Below are 18,991 nucleotides of genomic sequence, written 5' to 3' on the forward strand. Positions count from 1 at the left end.
TTAACAGTGTTGACGATATCATTAACATTCCTAACGAACCATTGGACCTGACTGAACAGTTCACAATCAGTGAACGGGTACTCACTTTGTACGGTGTCTGTGGGCGAAGTAGCGTTGCCGTTGAGCGAGTTGAGCGTGTTGGTCTTCGGCGAGGAGATGGGCGAGATGTTGTTGGCGATGGACTTCTTCGTGTAGGAGCCGCGCTGGCACTCGTTCGCGAGCTTGTCGGTTATCGCTTCTAGCTCGGCGAACACCTGGAATTAAGAGCTTGAACTTTAGTCGGGACTTACGTAGCTATCTTGAGCGAGACAACACTAGCATTAGCTATATACATATATAGCGATGTCCCGCTCGTACTGTTGTGCGAGTTACGTAACTACTCCGCATTCGCAAATTACGTGTGTGTGCAACTAAGAGACAAAGTGAACCTTATGTCCTTAGAGCTCTCGTTGTGGAAAAGCTGCTCAGCGCTGAACAGCGTCTCAGCGTCAGCGACTCGCGAGTCGTATAGGGCGGATACATATTTATTTCATCTCTAGTGTTTCTTTAAAGTGAACCTTATGCCTTTACCTTAAGAGCTCTCGTATATATAATGTAATATATAACCATATAATATAATATAATAATATGCAAGAATATGCATTTATGATACCTATGTACTTCTACTTATACTTAAATACTATTGTATACCTACTGACTTATAACTTATAAGTTATAACGATGTGTTATTAACATACCCCGCAACGGAGCTAGCAAAACCGTAGCATATAACAGTTTTGTGTCAGGGTTGGCGATTATGATGAAACATTTTGCTTTAACTTTATTGTATGTAAGATTAATAAAATTGATCGAGAACCTTGTTGACCCTCTTCCGATATAACCCGGTTCAATTTACTGTCAAATAATATAAATTAACAGGTCAATGTCAATATTAGATGCGTCTCAATGTATCTGTTATTTTGTTTATAAAATCACGGTTTTTTTTTTCGCATTTATTTCAAATACTAACATGGAATTTTTATTGCTTGATAATATTGGTGTGTTTGAAAACAAAGAAAATATATTTTTTGTACTTTAGTTTATGCGTAGTAGTGATAACCCTGACGTACAACTGCTACAGATTTGCTAGCTCGGTTGCGAGGTATTATTAATAATAAATTTCATTTCATTTCTCGTTGTCGAAGAGCTGATCAGCGCTGAATACCGTCTGCAGGTTTTGACGTAGATGAGGACTCGAGAGTCCTGTAGTTCATCTCTAGTGTTTCTTCCAAAGTGAACCTTATGTCGTTACCTTAGAGCTCTCGTTGTGGAAAAGCTGCTTAGCGCTGTATAGCGTCTCAGCGTCAGCGACTCGGAGTCGTATAGGGCGCGTAAATATTTAGTTCATCTCTAGTGTTTCTTTAAAGTGAACCTTATGCCGTTACCTTAGAGCTCTCGTTGTGGAAGAGTTGCTCAGCGCTGAACAGGGTCTGTAAGTTGTTGACGTAGAACAGGACTCGTGAATCGTATAGGGCGGGCAGTTCGTCGTGTAGCTCCGAGTTGAGGACCTCGTATGTGCGCTTCGCCTCCTCTAGTTGTTCGCGGCCTTTTGTGATCTGGAATTAGAGACTATCATAAGTTTTAAGGCTTCAAATAGAGTACCTATATAAAGTTTTTGCTAGTCATTTTACTCCTACATCGGAACATCAGTTCAGATAGCTTAGCCGTTAAAATGTAGTTACTACATTGCTGCATAGGATAGGCTGGGTAACTTTCAAACCCAAGGTAGCCAGGCCTATAACAACGAGTTTCTTGTAACTTATGTACGGTACCAATTACAAATTGACTTTTCGGTGAAGGAAGACATCACAAGGACACCGGAATTATGCTCAAAAGGCTTTTCTTCTTTATGTTGGAAGTCGTTTATAAAGAAACAACTGCCTGAGTCAATTCTTGGGACTAGGTTGCTAAAGTAAGTTTAATATGAGGTTGAAGACAAGCATAGGGTTAAGGATTAGGTAAAGATATTGTCAAGAGTTACAAACCTTGACATCGTCCCTTCTCTTGGCAGCGTTGGCTTGAAGATTCTGGAAGCTATGTCGCTGGCTGTCGTAATCTACCAGCTTACGGCCACGCTTCTCTACTTTTTTCTGAAAATATATTAAATATATTATAATTGGAAATTATCAAGTTTGGTTTGATCTTGTTTTCGTGCCATGCAAACATGTAGGAGTGCAAAAGTTCCCTATTTATTATGCGAATCTCAAAACTGTAGCACAGTTGCCATCGGCAATGGCACTACTATTCTATCTAAGGTCCGTGGCATATTCATCAGAAAAAGGTAGTCCAAAGGCAGTAACTAATACAGTATTTCTGATGAAAGATCAGGTTTTCGTTGCGAGATTCTGTACTGATTTATGTGCAGCAAAGTGCAAGAAAAATGGGTTTCTAGCAGATTCGGTTAATTAGGTACAGGATGAGATGTGCATCTGGTCGCCTTTGTGTTAGAAGTCAACATCTCAATTATTCTGTTCCTTAATGTATGTAGGTACATGAGATCGTGTTCGGACCAACCGTTCTCCTCGTAAACTTCAATGATAACCTGTTAAAATTAGACTACATGGAACAACGAGGAATAATCACCTTGACTTCAGGGAATTGGTTGGTGTAGGTGTTCAGCGGGATGAGCACCTGGTCGCCCAGTTTGTGCGAGAAGTCCTGCCAGAGCATCTCCATGCTCTGCGCCTGCACGTACAGCAAGTCGTGGCCCGACCAGCCGCTCTCGTACACCTCAGTAATGGCCTCCATTAGAGATTTTGATGCGGTCTGGACGGCTGAAAATTTGAGATGATTACGGTAAATAGTTATAAATGCATGTACAAAGCATTATGCTTAACAAACCCTTTTATTCATTATTAAATTATACAACGGGACTTAATCGGGACGTTCAAGCGGATAAACAAGACCAAGTGCGGGTAGTTCGAAAAACTCGCGCGGTTAGACGATGCTGATGTCAACTTAAGCCAGTCTTCTCCGAGACCACGGGGACAACGCCGTCCTCGAAACGTCGGAGGTAAATCTTAAAACTTAGATACGCGATTAAGTCCCGTTGTATAATTTAATAATGTGTAAAAATCGTGAAAGTTTAAATCAGTGTTAACCCTTTTATTATTATTCTATTCTATAAGCTTTAGAGAAATTCCACTTATAAACAGTTGAACCTTAAAAATAGATACAATACTTAAACTGTATGACCAATTGACCATGCTTATAAAAATCGGGAGTCAATGTCACTATGTTAGCATCCTCACCTCGTATACATCTTATGTAGTTGTTGAACTCTTTCTGCAGCCTCGTGGCCTGCTGATGCTGCCTGTTGAAGTTCTGGAGGTGCTCTTCGAAGATGTCGTCGAGCGTGCGGTCTACTTTGCCCAGGTTTTGAAGGAGCTGTTGACAAACAAAATTTGATGTTTGAGCAGGTCTTTTTGATGTTTCCATAAAGTATGTAAAATAGATAGTCTGTGCGGAAAGAGAAGAGTCGTGGGATGTATTGGGCCCCATACATTCCACGATTCTTCTCTTTCCGCACAGACTCTAATGTAGAAAAAGCCATGTTCTTTCTTTAATACAATAAGAACGACTTCAAAGTTATTTCAGGCAGTCTCCATTATAAAGAAAGAGGCGTCGTCGTTTATTTTCTCGAGTATAGACAATTGGCTATAATGAATACACGTATGTATACCACAGTGATTAACACGATTTCAAAATTAGCTTTGCTAACCCACACAGTAGGTTTAGAATGCTACCCTAATAGATAATTAACAGTCAGCAATATGCAAATGAAATTAATTTGTCACACGCTACACCTACTTAAGCAATGTGTTTAAGACTTACATCGTTCCCAGAACATGTAATTACGGCTTTATACCCAAGTAACACAGTTGTTTTTAGATTACAGCTATAGAATATTAAGATCTTTATTTTATAACCTTTCTTGTAACTATGTTTGGGCGGAGTTGCTCTTATAAATGCAGAGCATATGCGAATATTCCATACAAGGGCGCCATTGCGAAAAGATAGACGATTTGACAGCCATCGCACCCACATGATTATTTAGTAATATCTTTTGAGCTGTACAAATATTTGTACCACGAAGCCACGAATGACGTAGAGTTACACAATAATAATATGTGTTCTTATAGACTAGCTGTAGATATAAGTGGATAGAAATGTAATTTATTGAATTCAGTTTTAATTAAACTACAATAAGGTACTTTTATCAGGTCAATGGTTATGTACAAAATTAAGGTTTAAACTCCTTCCATAATCGTCATAAAATAATCCGAGCTGCCTCTACCCATAGTTTTGTTAGTAAGTAATGTCTGAAAATGAAATGACTCATGCGAGAAATATCAAAACAAAGTTATATCAATAAAATGCGATATTGTATAATTAGACGAACTAATTAAAAGTTATCTACATGTTTATGGGTCATTGAAATACTGTGTCATGCTATCTTGGTTGGTAATACAGTAAAATGCAATGGAAAACGACAAAGTATGTGCATGGATCATTTATGTTACGAAAAAACCGGCCAATTGCGAGTCGGACTCGCGCACGGAGGGTTCCGCACCATCAACAAAAAATAGAGCAAAACAAGCAAAAAAAACGGTCACCCATCCAAGTACTGACCCCGCCCGACGTTGCTTAACTTCGGTCAAAAATCACGTTTGTTGTATGGGAGCCCACTTAAATCTTTATTTTATTCTGTTTTTAGTATTTGTTGTTATAGCGGCCACAGAAGTACATCATCTGTGAAAATTTCAACTGTCTAGCTATCACGGTTCGTGAGATACAGCCTGGTGACAGACGGACGGACGGACGGACGGACAGCGGAGTCTTAGTAATAGGGTCCCGATTTTACCCTTTGGGTACGGAACCCTAAAAACGGTCACCCATCCAAGTACTGACCCCGCCCGACACATTTGTTGTATGGGAGCCCCACTTAAATCTTTATTTTATTCTGTTTTTAGTATTTGTTGTTATAGCGGCAACAGAAATACATCATCTGTGAAAATTTCAACTGTCTAGCTATCACGGTTCGTGAGATACAGCCTGGTGACAGACGGACGGACGGACGGACGGACGGACGGACGGACAGCGGAGTCTTAGTAATAGGGTCCCGTTTTTACCCTTTGGGTACGGAACCCTAAAAACAGAAGGCAATAGGGATGATGACACATGTTGAATTTTATAACAAAATCTAGTAAAATAGATAGCAAACGAGCAATTTATCACAATAATGTGGATATTAAAATAAAATATTGAAAAATTACAAAAATACAGGACCTGAAATTTTCAAAATTTAAGTTATTTTTTAACTTCCAAAAACGATAAAAGTAAGGGTACCATTCGATTCCTTACATTTCATCCAAAAAACTATTGTATAGCAACTATATACATAAACGCAATATTTCACCGACAAAAACGCAATTTTCTTGTTTTGTCCATACTACAAGATGGGCTCCCAGAGACCTTAAGGTCACGTTCCCTTGCCGTTTTGTATAGGGCGTTCCGCGAGTGAAGTGCGACTGTCGGCCTTCGACTACAATTTCTGACTTTCGTGTTACTTTAATGCAATGGGTCCCATATAGACATTTGATCCTAAAAACAAACCCGATCGATTGATACCATAAATGAAAATTAGTCATGTAGCCTATTGTTAGGTAAGAACCTAGTTTATCTGCTTTTTATGCTCCGCATAATTTGCAGTATGATTTCTTGTAAGCTCCGACAAAGACCGAAGATTTAGTCATCCGTTTCTAGAGACTTTAAATAAGTAACCTAATTATTAAGTTGTTCGATATAAACATACCACTCAATATGACAACTGAGGCATCAATAGGCTTATTCTTATAATATACTAGCTGTTGCCCGCGACTTCGTACGCGTGGATTTGTATATTGGTGGTTATATAATTAGCTTAGAACATTATGCAGCAAGAGATTGCGGTAGGATGGTTAATCATTTGTTAATTATTAATATTATACAACGCATGAGACTTTGTCTTTCACAACCTACGAAGTTTCAAGACCCTAACTGAATAAAATTGTCCTCGATATAATCCCTCTAAACCCCCTTAGAAGATTTTCATGTCCTCTATTTAATAAAACCTACTACCTAACTACCTATTTACGAAGTTTGAAGTTCCTAGCTTTAAATAAAATTTGAACCCTATACAAACTTTCACAACCTACGAAGTTTCAAGCCCCTAACTGAATAAAATTGTCCTCGATATAATCCCTCTAAACCCCCTAAGATTTTCATGTCCTCTATTTAATAAAACCTACTACCTAACTACCTATTTACGAAGTTTGAAGTTCCTAGCTTTAAATAAAATTTGAACCCTATCCAAACTTTCAACCCCTTTTTAACCATTTTAGGGGATGATTTTTTTAAAAGCTGAAATTATTTTTCTTGTATTCTAATAATATGCCTTTATACAACCATCCAAGTCCCGCACTCAAAAAAATGTTTGGCCTCCATACAAATTTTCAACCCCTTTTTCACCACCTCGGGGGATGAATTATCAAAATCTCTGAAATTAGTTTTCTTCTCTTTTGATAAAATACATTTTTACGAAGTTTCAAGTTTGTAGCTTTAAATAAAATTTGAACCCTATACAAACTTTCAACCCCCTTTTTAACCCTGTTAGGGGATGAATTTTACAAAACACTAAAATAACTTTTCCTGTCTTCTAATAATATCCCCAAATAGAAAGATTCACTTCGCGCGTTCGAAAAAATGTTTGATATCCATACAAACTTCCAACCCCTTTTTCACCACCTTAGGGGATGATAATTCAAAAACGCTGAAATTAGTTTTCTTGTATTTTAATAACATATATTTTTACGAAGTTTCAAGTTCCTAACTTAAAATAAAATTTGAACTCCATACAAATTTTCAACCCCCTTTTAACCCTGTTAGGGGATGAATTTTACAAAACGCTGAAACAACTTTTCCTGTCTTCTAATAATATCCCTAAATACAAAGATTCAAGTCCCGCACTCTCAAAAATATTAGATCTCCGTACAAACTTTCAACCCCTTTTTTACCACCTCGGGGGATGAAGTTTAAAAACGCTGAAATTAGTTTTCTTGTTTTTTAATTTAATACCTTTTTACGAAGTTTCAAGGTCCTAGCTTAAAATAAAATTGCACCCCAGGACAAACTTTCATCCCCTTTTTTACCCCCTTAGGGGTTGAATTACCTAAAACGTCGCAATTCCTGTTTTTTGTCATCGGCTATTATGTCTTTCTAAGAAGTTTCAAAGCATTTGTAATGGATTCAAACTTTCAACCCCTTTTTAACCCTGTTAGGGGATGAATTTTCAAAAACGCTGAAATTACTTTTCCCGTCTTATAATAATATCCCCATATACAAAGTTTCAAGTCCAACACTTACAAAAATATTTGATCTCCATACAAACTTTCAACCCCTTTTTCACCACCTTGGGGGATGAATTTTACAAAACGCTAAAATAACTTTTCCTATTATACAACGGGACTTAATCGCGTATCTAAGTTTTAAGATTTACCTCCGACGTTTCGAGGACGGCGTTGTCCCCGTGGTCTCGGAGAAGACTGGCTTAAGTTGACATCAGCATCGTCTAACCGCGCGAGTTTTTCGAACTACCCGCACTTGGTCTTGTTTATCCGCTTGAACGTTTTGCGCACTAGGGATGTCACTCTGTCGACACACAACACTAACGATATTCGATTTATCGACTGTCGATATTCGTTTACGCTTACATTTACTAATGACTGGATTCCATGTGGATGAGATCTTGAAACCCTCGTCCCGATTGAAATTACAATGTTTTTTGATTTCAATGGCTTCCCGTACTTTCCTGCTGTAGAAATGACGATCCGTGGACAGGATTTTTTTATTTTTATTTTTTTTTTTTATTTTTTTTTTTAATAATGTGTAAAAATCGTGAAAGTTTAAATCAGTGTTATAACTTTTCCTGTCTTTTAATAATAACCCCAAATAGAAAGATTCAAGTCGCGCGTTCGAAAAAATGTTTGATATCCATACAAACTTCCAACCCCTTTTTCACCACCTTAGGGGATGATAATTCAAAAACGCTGAAATTAGTTTTCTTGTATTTTAATAACATATATTTTTACGAAGTTTCAAGTTCCTAACTTAAAATAAAATTTGAACTCCATACAAATTTTCAACCCCCTTTTAACCCTGTTAGGGGATGAATTTTACAAAACGCTGAAATAACTTTTTGTGTCTCCTAATAATATCCCTAAATACAAAGATTCAAGTCCCGCACTCTCAAAAATATTTGATCTCCGTACAAACTTTCAACCCCTTTTTTACCACCTCGGGGGATGAAGTTTTAAAAACGCTGAAATTAGTTTTCTTGTTTTTTAATTTAATACCTTTTTACGAAGATTCAAGGTTCTAGCTTAAAATAAAATTTGCACCCCAGGACAAACTTTCATCCCCTTTTTTACCCCCTTAGGGGTTGAATTACCTAAAACGTCGCAATTCCTGTTTTTTTGTCATCGGCTATTATGTCTTTCTAAGAAGTTTCAAAGCATTTGTAATGGATTCAAACTTTCAACCCCTTTTTAACCCTGTTAGGGGATGAATTTTCAAAAACGCTGAAATTACTTTTCCCGTCTTATAATAATATCCCCATATACAAAGTTTCAAGCCCAACACTCACAAAAATATTTGATCTCCATACAAACTTTCAACCCCTTTTTCACCACCTTGGTGGATGAATTTTCGAAAACGCAGAAAATAGTTTTCTTACATTTTAATTTAATACCTTTTTACGAAGTTTCAAGGTCCTAGCTTAAAATAAAATTTGCACCCCAGGACACACTTTCATCCCCTTTTTTACCCCCTTAGGGGTTGAATTACCTAAAACGTCGCAATTCCTTTTTTTGTCATCGGCTATTATGCCTTTCTAAGAAGTTTCAAAGCATTTGTAATGGATTCAAACTTTCAACCCCTTTTTAACCCTGTTAGGGGATGAATTTTCAAAAACGCTGAAATTACTTTTCCCGTCTTATAATAGTATCCCCATATACAAAGTTTAAAGTCCAACACTCACAAAAATATTTGATCTCCATACAAACTTTCAACCCCTGTTTCACCACCTTGGGGGATGAATTTTCGAAAACGCAGAAATTAGTTTTCGTGTTTTTTAATATAGTACATTTTTACAAAGTTTCAAATTCCTAGCTCAAAATAAAACTTGCACCCCATACAACCTTTCGTCCCCTTTTTAACCCCCTTAGGGGTTGAATTTTTCAAAATCGCTTCTTATCTCTTGTACACTTTATAAATGCAACCTAGTGTGCAAATTTCAACTTTCTAGCTTTTGTAGTTTCGGCTCTGCGTTGATGAATCAGTCAGTCAGTCAGTCAGTCAGTCAGTCAGTCAGGACACTTGCATTTATATATAATATATAAATACCAAGAAAAATCCTTTCAGACGCTATTCAGGATCACATGACGAGTCATGAATAGGTATTATGAAATAGTTTTATCACAATACCCGCCTAGGATGACACATAGGCAGGCTGCATTCAAACCGGTTATAGAAGATCTTTACATTGAGATGAGAATAGCGTATTTGATAAAATGCGACGGCGGTGAAATTAGCACTTGACATTGTCTAGATTTGATGATCGTACAAACTTTCTTTTGATTAAATAAAAGTGAGCGTTAAGTGGCAAATTGAGCGTATGAAAAGTCAAATTAACTAAAACGACTTATTCGTCCATCTTTAAAAAAAGTATGATATGTGCATTAAAATTGAAATAAAGATTTATAAAGATAATTAACGGTTTTATCACATAGGTATCCAAAATAAAAAGAGACTCATTATGTAATTGTGTAACTAGTAGAATAAACAACACCATTCTTTTTTTGTATGAAACAATATTACTAACTAACGTAGGTGTAATATATTCTAAATTATAATTTTTCAGTAGGCGTATTATGAAAGATTTGGAAACACGCTATTTTGTAAATCTACCGCCTCGGGTGCACGTTAACCTGGCACAAATGTTAATGCAACAAGCAATAAAAGTTTTGCGTAAGTATTTAAATTTACGGAAGAAAGATTAGTCAAGGATTATCACTTAAAAGCTGCACGAGTAAGATTGTTTAAAGAGGGAGTAAAAATATGTTTAGATGTCCTAAAACAATACCTTCCCTTTATACCTACAGTTCAATCATTACTTAATCAAGAATTGCTAACAGTAACAGTAATACACCCATACACACAGGAAAAATCTGATAAGTTGATAACAGTAAAACCTATCAGATTCCCAATGTTTCCAATGATGCACATGAACGATGAACGTCACTAAGACAATGGTAGATGTAGGTACTTAATTCGTTTAGTTAATTTCATTCACGTCACAGGGGCTACCGCGAAAACCGAATTTCGCAAATTGTGGAGATTTTTCTCTTTTACTCCAATGAAAGCGTGATTAGAGTGACAGAGAAAAAAATGCCCGCAATTTGCATACTTCGATTTTCGCGGTTATAGCCCAGAATTACAGAAATCTGTCTGTATTTGGCGAAAGATGAAAGTATAATGAATGGACGAACATAAAGCACGAGGAACACGGATTACGATACGTACGTACTACGTACGAGTATACGCATGAGGCGGTCATTTGCATGAATGATTAAACCCGACGGCCAATGTCAAGGCAAGATCGAAGATGAGGTGAGTAAGCAGGAAAACAATAACAACTTTGTATCTTCATTGACTTGCGAAGGACGATCCCTAATTTGCAATTTGGAAAATAAATGTTTTATTTTTTTTATTTTAGACCCAGTACTTTCGGAGACCCATCTCCGGAAGGGAATGATAGTTTTATGCCTATTTTCTATATTATTACTTCTAAACTATTTATCTTAAAATTTGAAAAATATACTCGGGAATTGTTGATTTTGTAAAACTTTATTTTAATTTTCTTATTAGCCTCCCCAAACGGGGCCCCTTTAAAATTCATTTACGTTGCATGCCTACTGTCTTTGGGTCACAGACATGTGTACCAAATTTCAACTTAATTGATCCAGTGGTTTCGGAGCAAATTGGCCGGGACAGACGGACAGACAGATAGACGAATGATCCTATAAGGGCTCCGTTTATTCCTTTTATACGGACCTCGTATGTATACCGTATACCTAATAATTCTCTAACTTGTTTTATTTTATTATTTAAGCCCTTACCAGAAACAAGTAAAAAACAAACAGTCTAACTGTTATGGACTAGTTTGAAGCTTCGCGAGCTTTAAATAAGACTAATAGACCACCACAAAGTGCGTGTCTTCAATGAGACCTTTTCAAAAAGCTTTGAATGAAACGACTTCTATGGATGTAAAGGACATTTACTTTTTGATTTGCTTTATTGACCTACCAAAAGCTTTTTATCACAGTATATCTTGTATAGTTTATGCAAATAATAAATATGAATGTGTACTAGGATACCATAACGTCCATAACATAATACAATGATGATGACGAAAGCCGCATGTTGATGTCCCTGTGTCATTGACCGTATAATGCAGTGATCTTCGGACAGTAAACACGTCATGAAGAATTGATTATTAAATGGTATACCGTATCCATTAAGAAATTTCGAAGCAAACACGTTGAACAGTTTCAAGAAATCTTAAACTGTACGGCAGGTAAAAATAAACAAGAGTATAAGTATATTGTATAAGGTAAGTACCATTGGATATCGGATCACAGAAGTAGGTACTACGATTTGTCAATACTTGATGACCATAATTCAAACCAGTAAACTGGGAGTTATGAAAGGGGAGATACCTATGCCGATAATGAATTGCAATCATTTTCCGTACCTATAGAAGTTATTACATACTGAGGGAAACCACAAAACACAGTACAAACAACATTCGTCCATACAATGAACAAAGAGAAAAAACGAAAACACGTTCATTAATTAATTATAACGTCATTATTATTTTATCGTAGTAATAATAATGTTGATTTAGCATTTATTTACGCGGAGGAAGGAAGTTTGAATGAGTTCATATTAAACACAGATTTAATAATATCTGAAGTGACGTCAATATAAACTATAACAAACAATAAGTACAAATGAAAGTGAATAATATTAATTTTACTTCAGGGTCACAACACAATCAAAATTCCAATTTCCAATTCAATATTTTGGCAGCCGGTGACATAGTAAATATGTAGCTAATAGCCATGTATTACTTAAAATTCCTATATTTTAAATTTGACAGTTCACCGATAATATTTTATTGTCACATTCATATCATGGTTAGTGATGATAAAATTTCACGCTAGCTGATTATTTCAATTGGTAAGATTTGATTTTATGTTTTAATCAGGTTTTAAATACGGAAGTAGGTACTCATACGTCTTAAGGGAAATTAACCATAGATCTCAAACTCCGTAAAGGGGCCCACAGATTACCAGTTCGCCGGACGATATCAGCCTGTCAGTTGATCGGAACTGTCACCTTTTGCGTTTACCTGACAAGCTGATATCGTCCGGCGAACTGGTAATCTGTGGGTCCATTTTAATTCTCATCACGTGAGGTCTTCAGAAGCCGCAACAAGTGACGTCACATCCGCCGACGTTTCCTTTCGTTTTCGATTGTCTTTGACCGAGGCCTCTGGTTACACCTATTGTTTCTGCCTGAGCATCAATTAACGCCACCTTGAAGGTGTTATGCGTCTTGTTGTACTATAATTAAGGTATAATTTGGATTACAGAGATTAAGATCTTGGTGTGAATATGATAGGATGTGCATTGTGCAGGGGAAGTCGGTTAGGAAGTTACATTACATGCATTTTTAATTTAATATAACTACGAGGCTAAGTTCGTCCTGGAAGTCCTGTATTAATAAATTTGGTAAAACTAGGGCAGCAATAACCAATCACTGAGCAATAAAAATTGCTTAAAGTAAAAATGTCATCCAGGTACATTTTTACTTTTCGATTGGCGTTTGTCGATATACGATTGTCATTTTGGCTAGGCCCCCTGGGGTCATAGGGCGACTTCATACTGTCAAATTACAGCCAGACGTTTTGACGTAATAGCTATTATTTAGACGATTTATCGTCTATAGACATTACAATTTCACGGCTATCAACCGTCGTTTTGAAATAAAATAAATCAATTTACGATTCTGCCCGCCGCCTTTAACGATTTAGAGATAGTAAATAGGTAAGTATCTTACGTATAGTAAAATAAATGTGAAAGTAAAAGTTTGTTTACTTTTTAGTTTGGCTGGGCTTTGATGAAACATTCACTAGAACTGAGAAAATATAGTAACGGCACCAGTCATGCGACATTTAAGGGGAAATTTTGAGTATATGTGATATTTCCCTGATACATGTAAAAGTTCTACCGCTTAGCTTGTTAAAAGATGAATATCCCTATCCTTCTTTCATGTTTCAGGCGTGTTGTATCAAAGATACTGCCATTACTTTCCACATAATTAATAAATTAAAAGTATGCTTTTTTTCTCCAGTCATGGACACCAAAGCTCCAGTAATGGAACCCCGGTAATGGACGTGGATCCAGTAATGGGCCCCCTATAATGGACATACCCTATCAGTATAAGATATTGGAATATTGTTTTTGGCAAAAAACTAGTTATTAGTCATTTTTGGTATTAAGCTTTTATGTAAGAATGTATTTTTCTTTCGACAGCCAACTAACACTCATCGAGACAATTCTAACAAACCCAAACACAATTAGGTTGCGTTTATTACAGAGTTCCTATGGCCACCTCCTGTCTCCATCATGGAATCAGGTCCATGTTATCATAATATTGCATATTGTCATACGATTTGCATACCTACGTATCCAAAATTTCAACTCAATCGGAAATCCGAAAGTGGCTCAAATGCCATTTCCAAGATTTGATCCACACTAACTAACATACAAACTAACAGGGCAAGTTAAATAAAACTTTGTAAAAACGATATTAAATTATCCGAAATCCGAGGAGACCTCCTGACATAGTTCGTAACTACATTATACTTCTGTATTGTTTAAACACTAGTTTACACCAAGTAATAATTAATTACAATTTAATATATGAACTCACCTCTCTTAGCGAAGTTGTTAAGAATTCTTACTGGTTATTTTTTCCAGTGACAAGACGACTTTTGGATTGGCTCCATTTTCTTAAAAAGTAACCGAAATTAATAAAAAGTCAAACTTAAACAGCTCTATGACTCTTATTTATGGTAAAATATACCCAGTGTTTATAAACTACTTTTACATACTTATTTTAGAGGATTTGTGGTTTTATGTCCCATTACCGGTTCCACGTCCATTATAGGGTCCATTACTATATACATATAAAGTTATCATTTTGACGACCGGTCTGGCCTAGTGCGTAGTGACCCTGCCTGCTAAGCCGATGGTCCTGGGTTCGAATCCCGGTAAGGGCATTTATTTGTGTGATGAACACTAATATTTGTTCCGGAGTCATGGATGTTTTCTATGTATATAAGTATGTATTTATCTATATAAGTATCTATATCGTCGCCTAGTATAAGCTTAGCTTAGTTTGGGGCTAGGTTGATCTGTGTAAGATGTCCCCCAATATTTATTTATTTATTTATTATATCTCCCAGTCCAGTTGTAATTGCTAAATAAAAAAGTATCAGTGTCACATTGAAACTCGTTGTTATGTACCTAAATAACAACAATACACAAAAAATAAGTGAGAGCCATATCGCTATAAGTTCTTCTATTGCTACTACGAGTATTTGAAATGTAGCAACTGCACCACGCACGAGGCACGACATAATTCCAAGGTAATAAGAATTATACTTGTAAAGATAACTTTAATAAGGCAGAAGTTACAAAAAACTACAAGAAAAGTATGCTCGAGCCTATGAACCTTTCTGTAGCGTCCAGATTGACTCTAGTGGTATTTCATAAACTTTTTTACTAAATAAAACAACTATTAAAGAGGGAAACGGCCGGTCAAGTGGGTTACTCGGGCGTCCATACAAAATTGATTGCGTATACGCGGCTATATGCGTTACGCGCACGCTATGTAACGGTAACCTGCTGCGATGGCGGGGTGTTCATGAAACTCAATTCCCACCAGCTTGCCAAAAAAACAAGCAAAATAAGACAAATTGTTTGCCTTGTCCAGCAGGTACGTTCGTCGTTTTACAAACTAGGGATTATGCGCCAGGGATATGCGAATTTCAATAAAGTCGTGTAAATAATTATATTAACCACAGATGCGAGAGATATGTGCACTTGGATTTGGATTTTTACAACATTTTGGCCAGGTTTCTAATTCCCTGGCTTGCGAAAGAAAAAACACACGCCTGAACCAAACCACACACAGTAGTTTACCATCCACTTTATGTATAAGTCAGTATAAAGTCAGAGACATCACGAACACTAGAAAGACTAATATTTACTATTACCTATATTTATGAATGCACTTCAAATACAAACACGATTGGAAGTATTCAGTAAATAACAGTTGTTACCAGCAATTATATGGATCTGCAACAAGCCTTCGACTTGAAGCATAACCTCTCGGAACTCCAGAACAGGTTAATCTTAACCGGTCCGAGTGGCTAATGCCATGTAAATGCAGACTCGTAAAATCGTAACCCTAACTGTACCTACAACGGCGATTAAATATGCATCAGATGCATTCTGGCCCATCTGAGCACACCTGAAAAGGTATAAATATGATGAATGAGTAGTCCTACATAGTAATTAATCTGTCAGCTCCCACGGCTCATATATGAGCCAGAACGCTTATGGTGACGTCATATCGTCAAGTTGAAGGGACTTCGGCAATAGACGTATTACCGCTACATGTAGAAGTAGAATAGAACGCCTCGCGGTTTTAGTTATTGAATTGAAACTTGTAAGAAATTATAATTACCATTATTACCTGACTATGTTTCTAGGTACTAAACCTACAAAATCATTAAAATTGATTAAAAACTTCGAACAAGCTTCCACGAGGAGAGTAAAGGGGGCTGAGCCGCGCACAACGGAACACAGACGGAATTTTTCGTTGAATATATATATGATCTCCGCGAAAACCGCTTGATTTAGCAAGTAAATAAATATATATATGTAGATTATAAATATGCATAAGAATTTCAATCAGACCAAAATTAATTTGATATCTTCTATAACCTGCTGTTATAATTTAACGCCGTTCTACTGATAAAATTATGGTTCTAAATCTTTGGTAGGTATACGTTTACCCATACATCTCTTAACCAAATGAGATGCAATATGCACGCCCACTCGATTTTTACTTTCGACGATAGTGTTCGATAGCTACTAAATTAAAGATTTGTGGAAATCTCTATAATTCTATCGATCCAATGTCGCCATGATGCTTTTAGAATGAAATTCCGAGTTGTCCCAGTTTCAAATGACAAATCTTTGTTATTTTTTTCTTTGAAAACCTTAGCTCTCTAATTAGAATATTTAAGTCTACGTATCATCAAATTACCTAGGGATTTGCTGAACGTCGAATAAAGGAAACTCGTTAATCACCTAAGTTGCTAGTAGAGATTTGATTGGACAATCCGACATGGAAATCTATTGCGGAAGGAAGGGCAAATTGGCCGAAAAATCGAACGCGCGTGAAACCTGAGGTAGTGCATCCCTCCCATTTCATAAATCCGGAATCGAATATAAGAAATGTTTATAATTAGATACAGTTCGTCGGAAGATAGAGGAGTGTGCATTTCAAGTATTGCAACTTGCAACATAACAGGGAATATAAGGTAAACATGCATGCAGTTATCGTATACATTGAGAATATTGAGATAAAGTTAATGGTAGTGTTGCTATAACAAACACTAACATAACATAATAACATTCAGTGTCCTGGTACCAACATATTTAAATGCTGCTTCGACTGGAACTTAAGGACTTAGGAGTCAATACATATCTGCAAAAAACTTTAATGCTTATAGGTCATATACCTATAAGTATTAAAGTTGTTTGTCCACAAAATGTTCATCACAAAAATAATGTCGGGATGTAGGATGAACCGTTTAGACTCCATGTTTGACCGGCATTCACGTCTAGATGGATGTTATTGTTTTTCAATGATGTATTATAACTTATAACATTCTGGTATTTAAACAATATTATTGGCTGGTATTGTGTTCTGTAGGGAATACGTGACAACCTAGTATTTTATGATAGCTGTAAACGTGGCAGCTTAGCAAGGCTACTGCATGCTCGAAGCAACGAAGTAATTGCAGACTGCAAGACGGATGACAATCATGTAATAAAAACCGCGAACGACTGAATGGACGAGCCACACTGGCAAAATATACATGAATCAGAACTGATTTTTTTATCATAATATAGCCCTGCCTATTCTAAGCCTAATCCTAAGGCGACTTGGAAGATTATATGGTAGGCGGATGGATAGTAATTGTTAACGAAATTTTTTTCGTCTGACAGATGTAGCATTAGCCTGATTCTTTGAGGAAATGGAGACAAATGTTTTTACTGAAACTGCGTCTCACGTTAGTGTATAGTACTGCTACCACCAGTTTTGACATTGATATATTCGCTTACGTCTAACGTAAATTACTTTATATTAGGTACATCTCGCTTGCGATGTGCGAGTACGTATAGAAAAGAACATTTCACACATTTCATTTTAGACACATCCAATTTTATTTGATTTGTTAGATAAAATCATTTATTTCAAACATCGAATGTCAACACTATAATAATAGACTATCGTCAATATAGAAGAGAAGTATAGTTAGTAACAGTTTGCGCAAAACAATAACCGACGTTAAATAATATGAAACCGTAAACGTGACCAAAGCTCGGTTAGGTTTCAAAACAGATATTTCTAGATCAGGATACGAGTACAAGTGCTGACCGCAGATTGCGATGCAGTTGCAACTACCTATAGCCAGCTAACGAAGGGATTGCTCTGAAACTATTGCATCATTGGTATAGTAGAGGTAGAGCGACTGGTAAAACTGATCTTTATAAATATATTGACAGTTTTAATGCAGATTGATCAACTGCATTCTTAAGGGGCCCACAGATTGCCACCTTTTGCGTTTATGAAATATTTATTCAAAGGAGTGATTATTTACATAACGTGGCCAGTCTAGTCTACTCGTAGTAGAAAAATGCAAGAGCAGATAAGTAGGTACTCGCTGGAGTTGACTGTGAATTCGAATGACGTCGTTAATGCATGTGTGCATTGTTAGCCGGCAACGTACACATCAATCTTGGTGAAGGTTGTTCGACAACACAAGTGGCAAGTAGTTGAGCATATGTAGTAGGTATGAATATGTAGGTATGACGTAGGTATCACCTAGTAAACCTAGTTCAGCAATTTCTGTACTCACTGTTCCAAGTTACGAGCTCTAGGTGGTTGTTAACAATTTAGGAAACTCTGTAGCACCCTTTAAACATTACTTCATATATTTTCGCAACTTCTTGTCTAGCACCCGTTTGATACGATTTCCCGCGTAATATGCCATTTTACACCGGTCCTTGTGCAACTTGATTTCATGCATTTTTTCAGGGTTAATAAGCCTTTTTATTAGCGTAGTTTTACTGTAGGATTAGGTAATTGATCCTACTAAGTATTCTCTTTCAGAACCACTTATATCCTGAGCGGCAAACTCAATGTTCTCCCAGCCGAGTCCTTCTTTCTGTGAATAGTGTAGTGACACTATATAGTTTTCCATAATTATGTTAAATGGAATGTCCATCGCACAATGGAAATCGCGAGATCGCAAAAAATCGACGCAGCAATAAAATAACGTTCCCAAATTATACGGACTAATGAAAATGCTGAATTGGCAGCGTTCCGAGTCAAATGTTGAAACCGAATTAGCTGTCAGGAATCCACTCCACATATTGAAACCTTGATACAGTATAGACAACACACTTGTTTTCCATCCACTTGC

General features: G+C 36.6%; 1 protein-coding gene across 2 annotated transcripts in view; it reads right to left on the reverse strand.

The window, feature by feature from the left end:
* The window catches only part of LOC134649575 (myc box-dependent-interacting protein 1), a 56,380-nt gene that overhangs the window by 4,864 nt on the left and 32,525 nt on the right, over positions 1-18,991 (reverse strand). For both annotated transcript variants that reach the window (XM_063504379.1, XM_063504380.1), the window contains exons 2-6: positions 3,291-3,426; positions 2,623-2,813; positions 2,025-2,129; positions 1,425-1,595; positions 86-254 (exon numbers count right to left, since the gene is read on the reverse strand). In XM_063504379.1, coding sequence (XP_063360449.1) covers positions 86-254; positions 1,425-1,595; positions 2,025-2,129; positions 2,623-2,813; positions 3,291-3,426 — 772 coding nt within the window. The remainder of the gene's footprint in view (positions 1-85; positions 255-1,424; positions 1,596-2,024; positions 2,130-2,622; positions 2,814-3,290; positions 3,427-18,991) is intronic.

Source organism: Cydia amplana, chromosome 7, assembly GCF_948474715.1.
Source record: "Cydia amplana chromosome 7, ilCydAmpl1.1, whole genome shotgun sequence".
NCBI lineage: Eukaryota > Metazoa > Arthropoda > Insecta > Lepidoptera > Tortricidae > Cydia > Cydia amplana.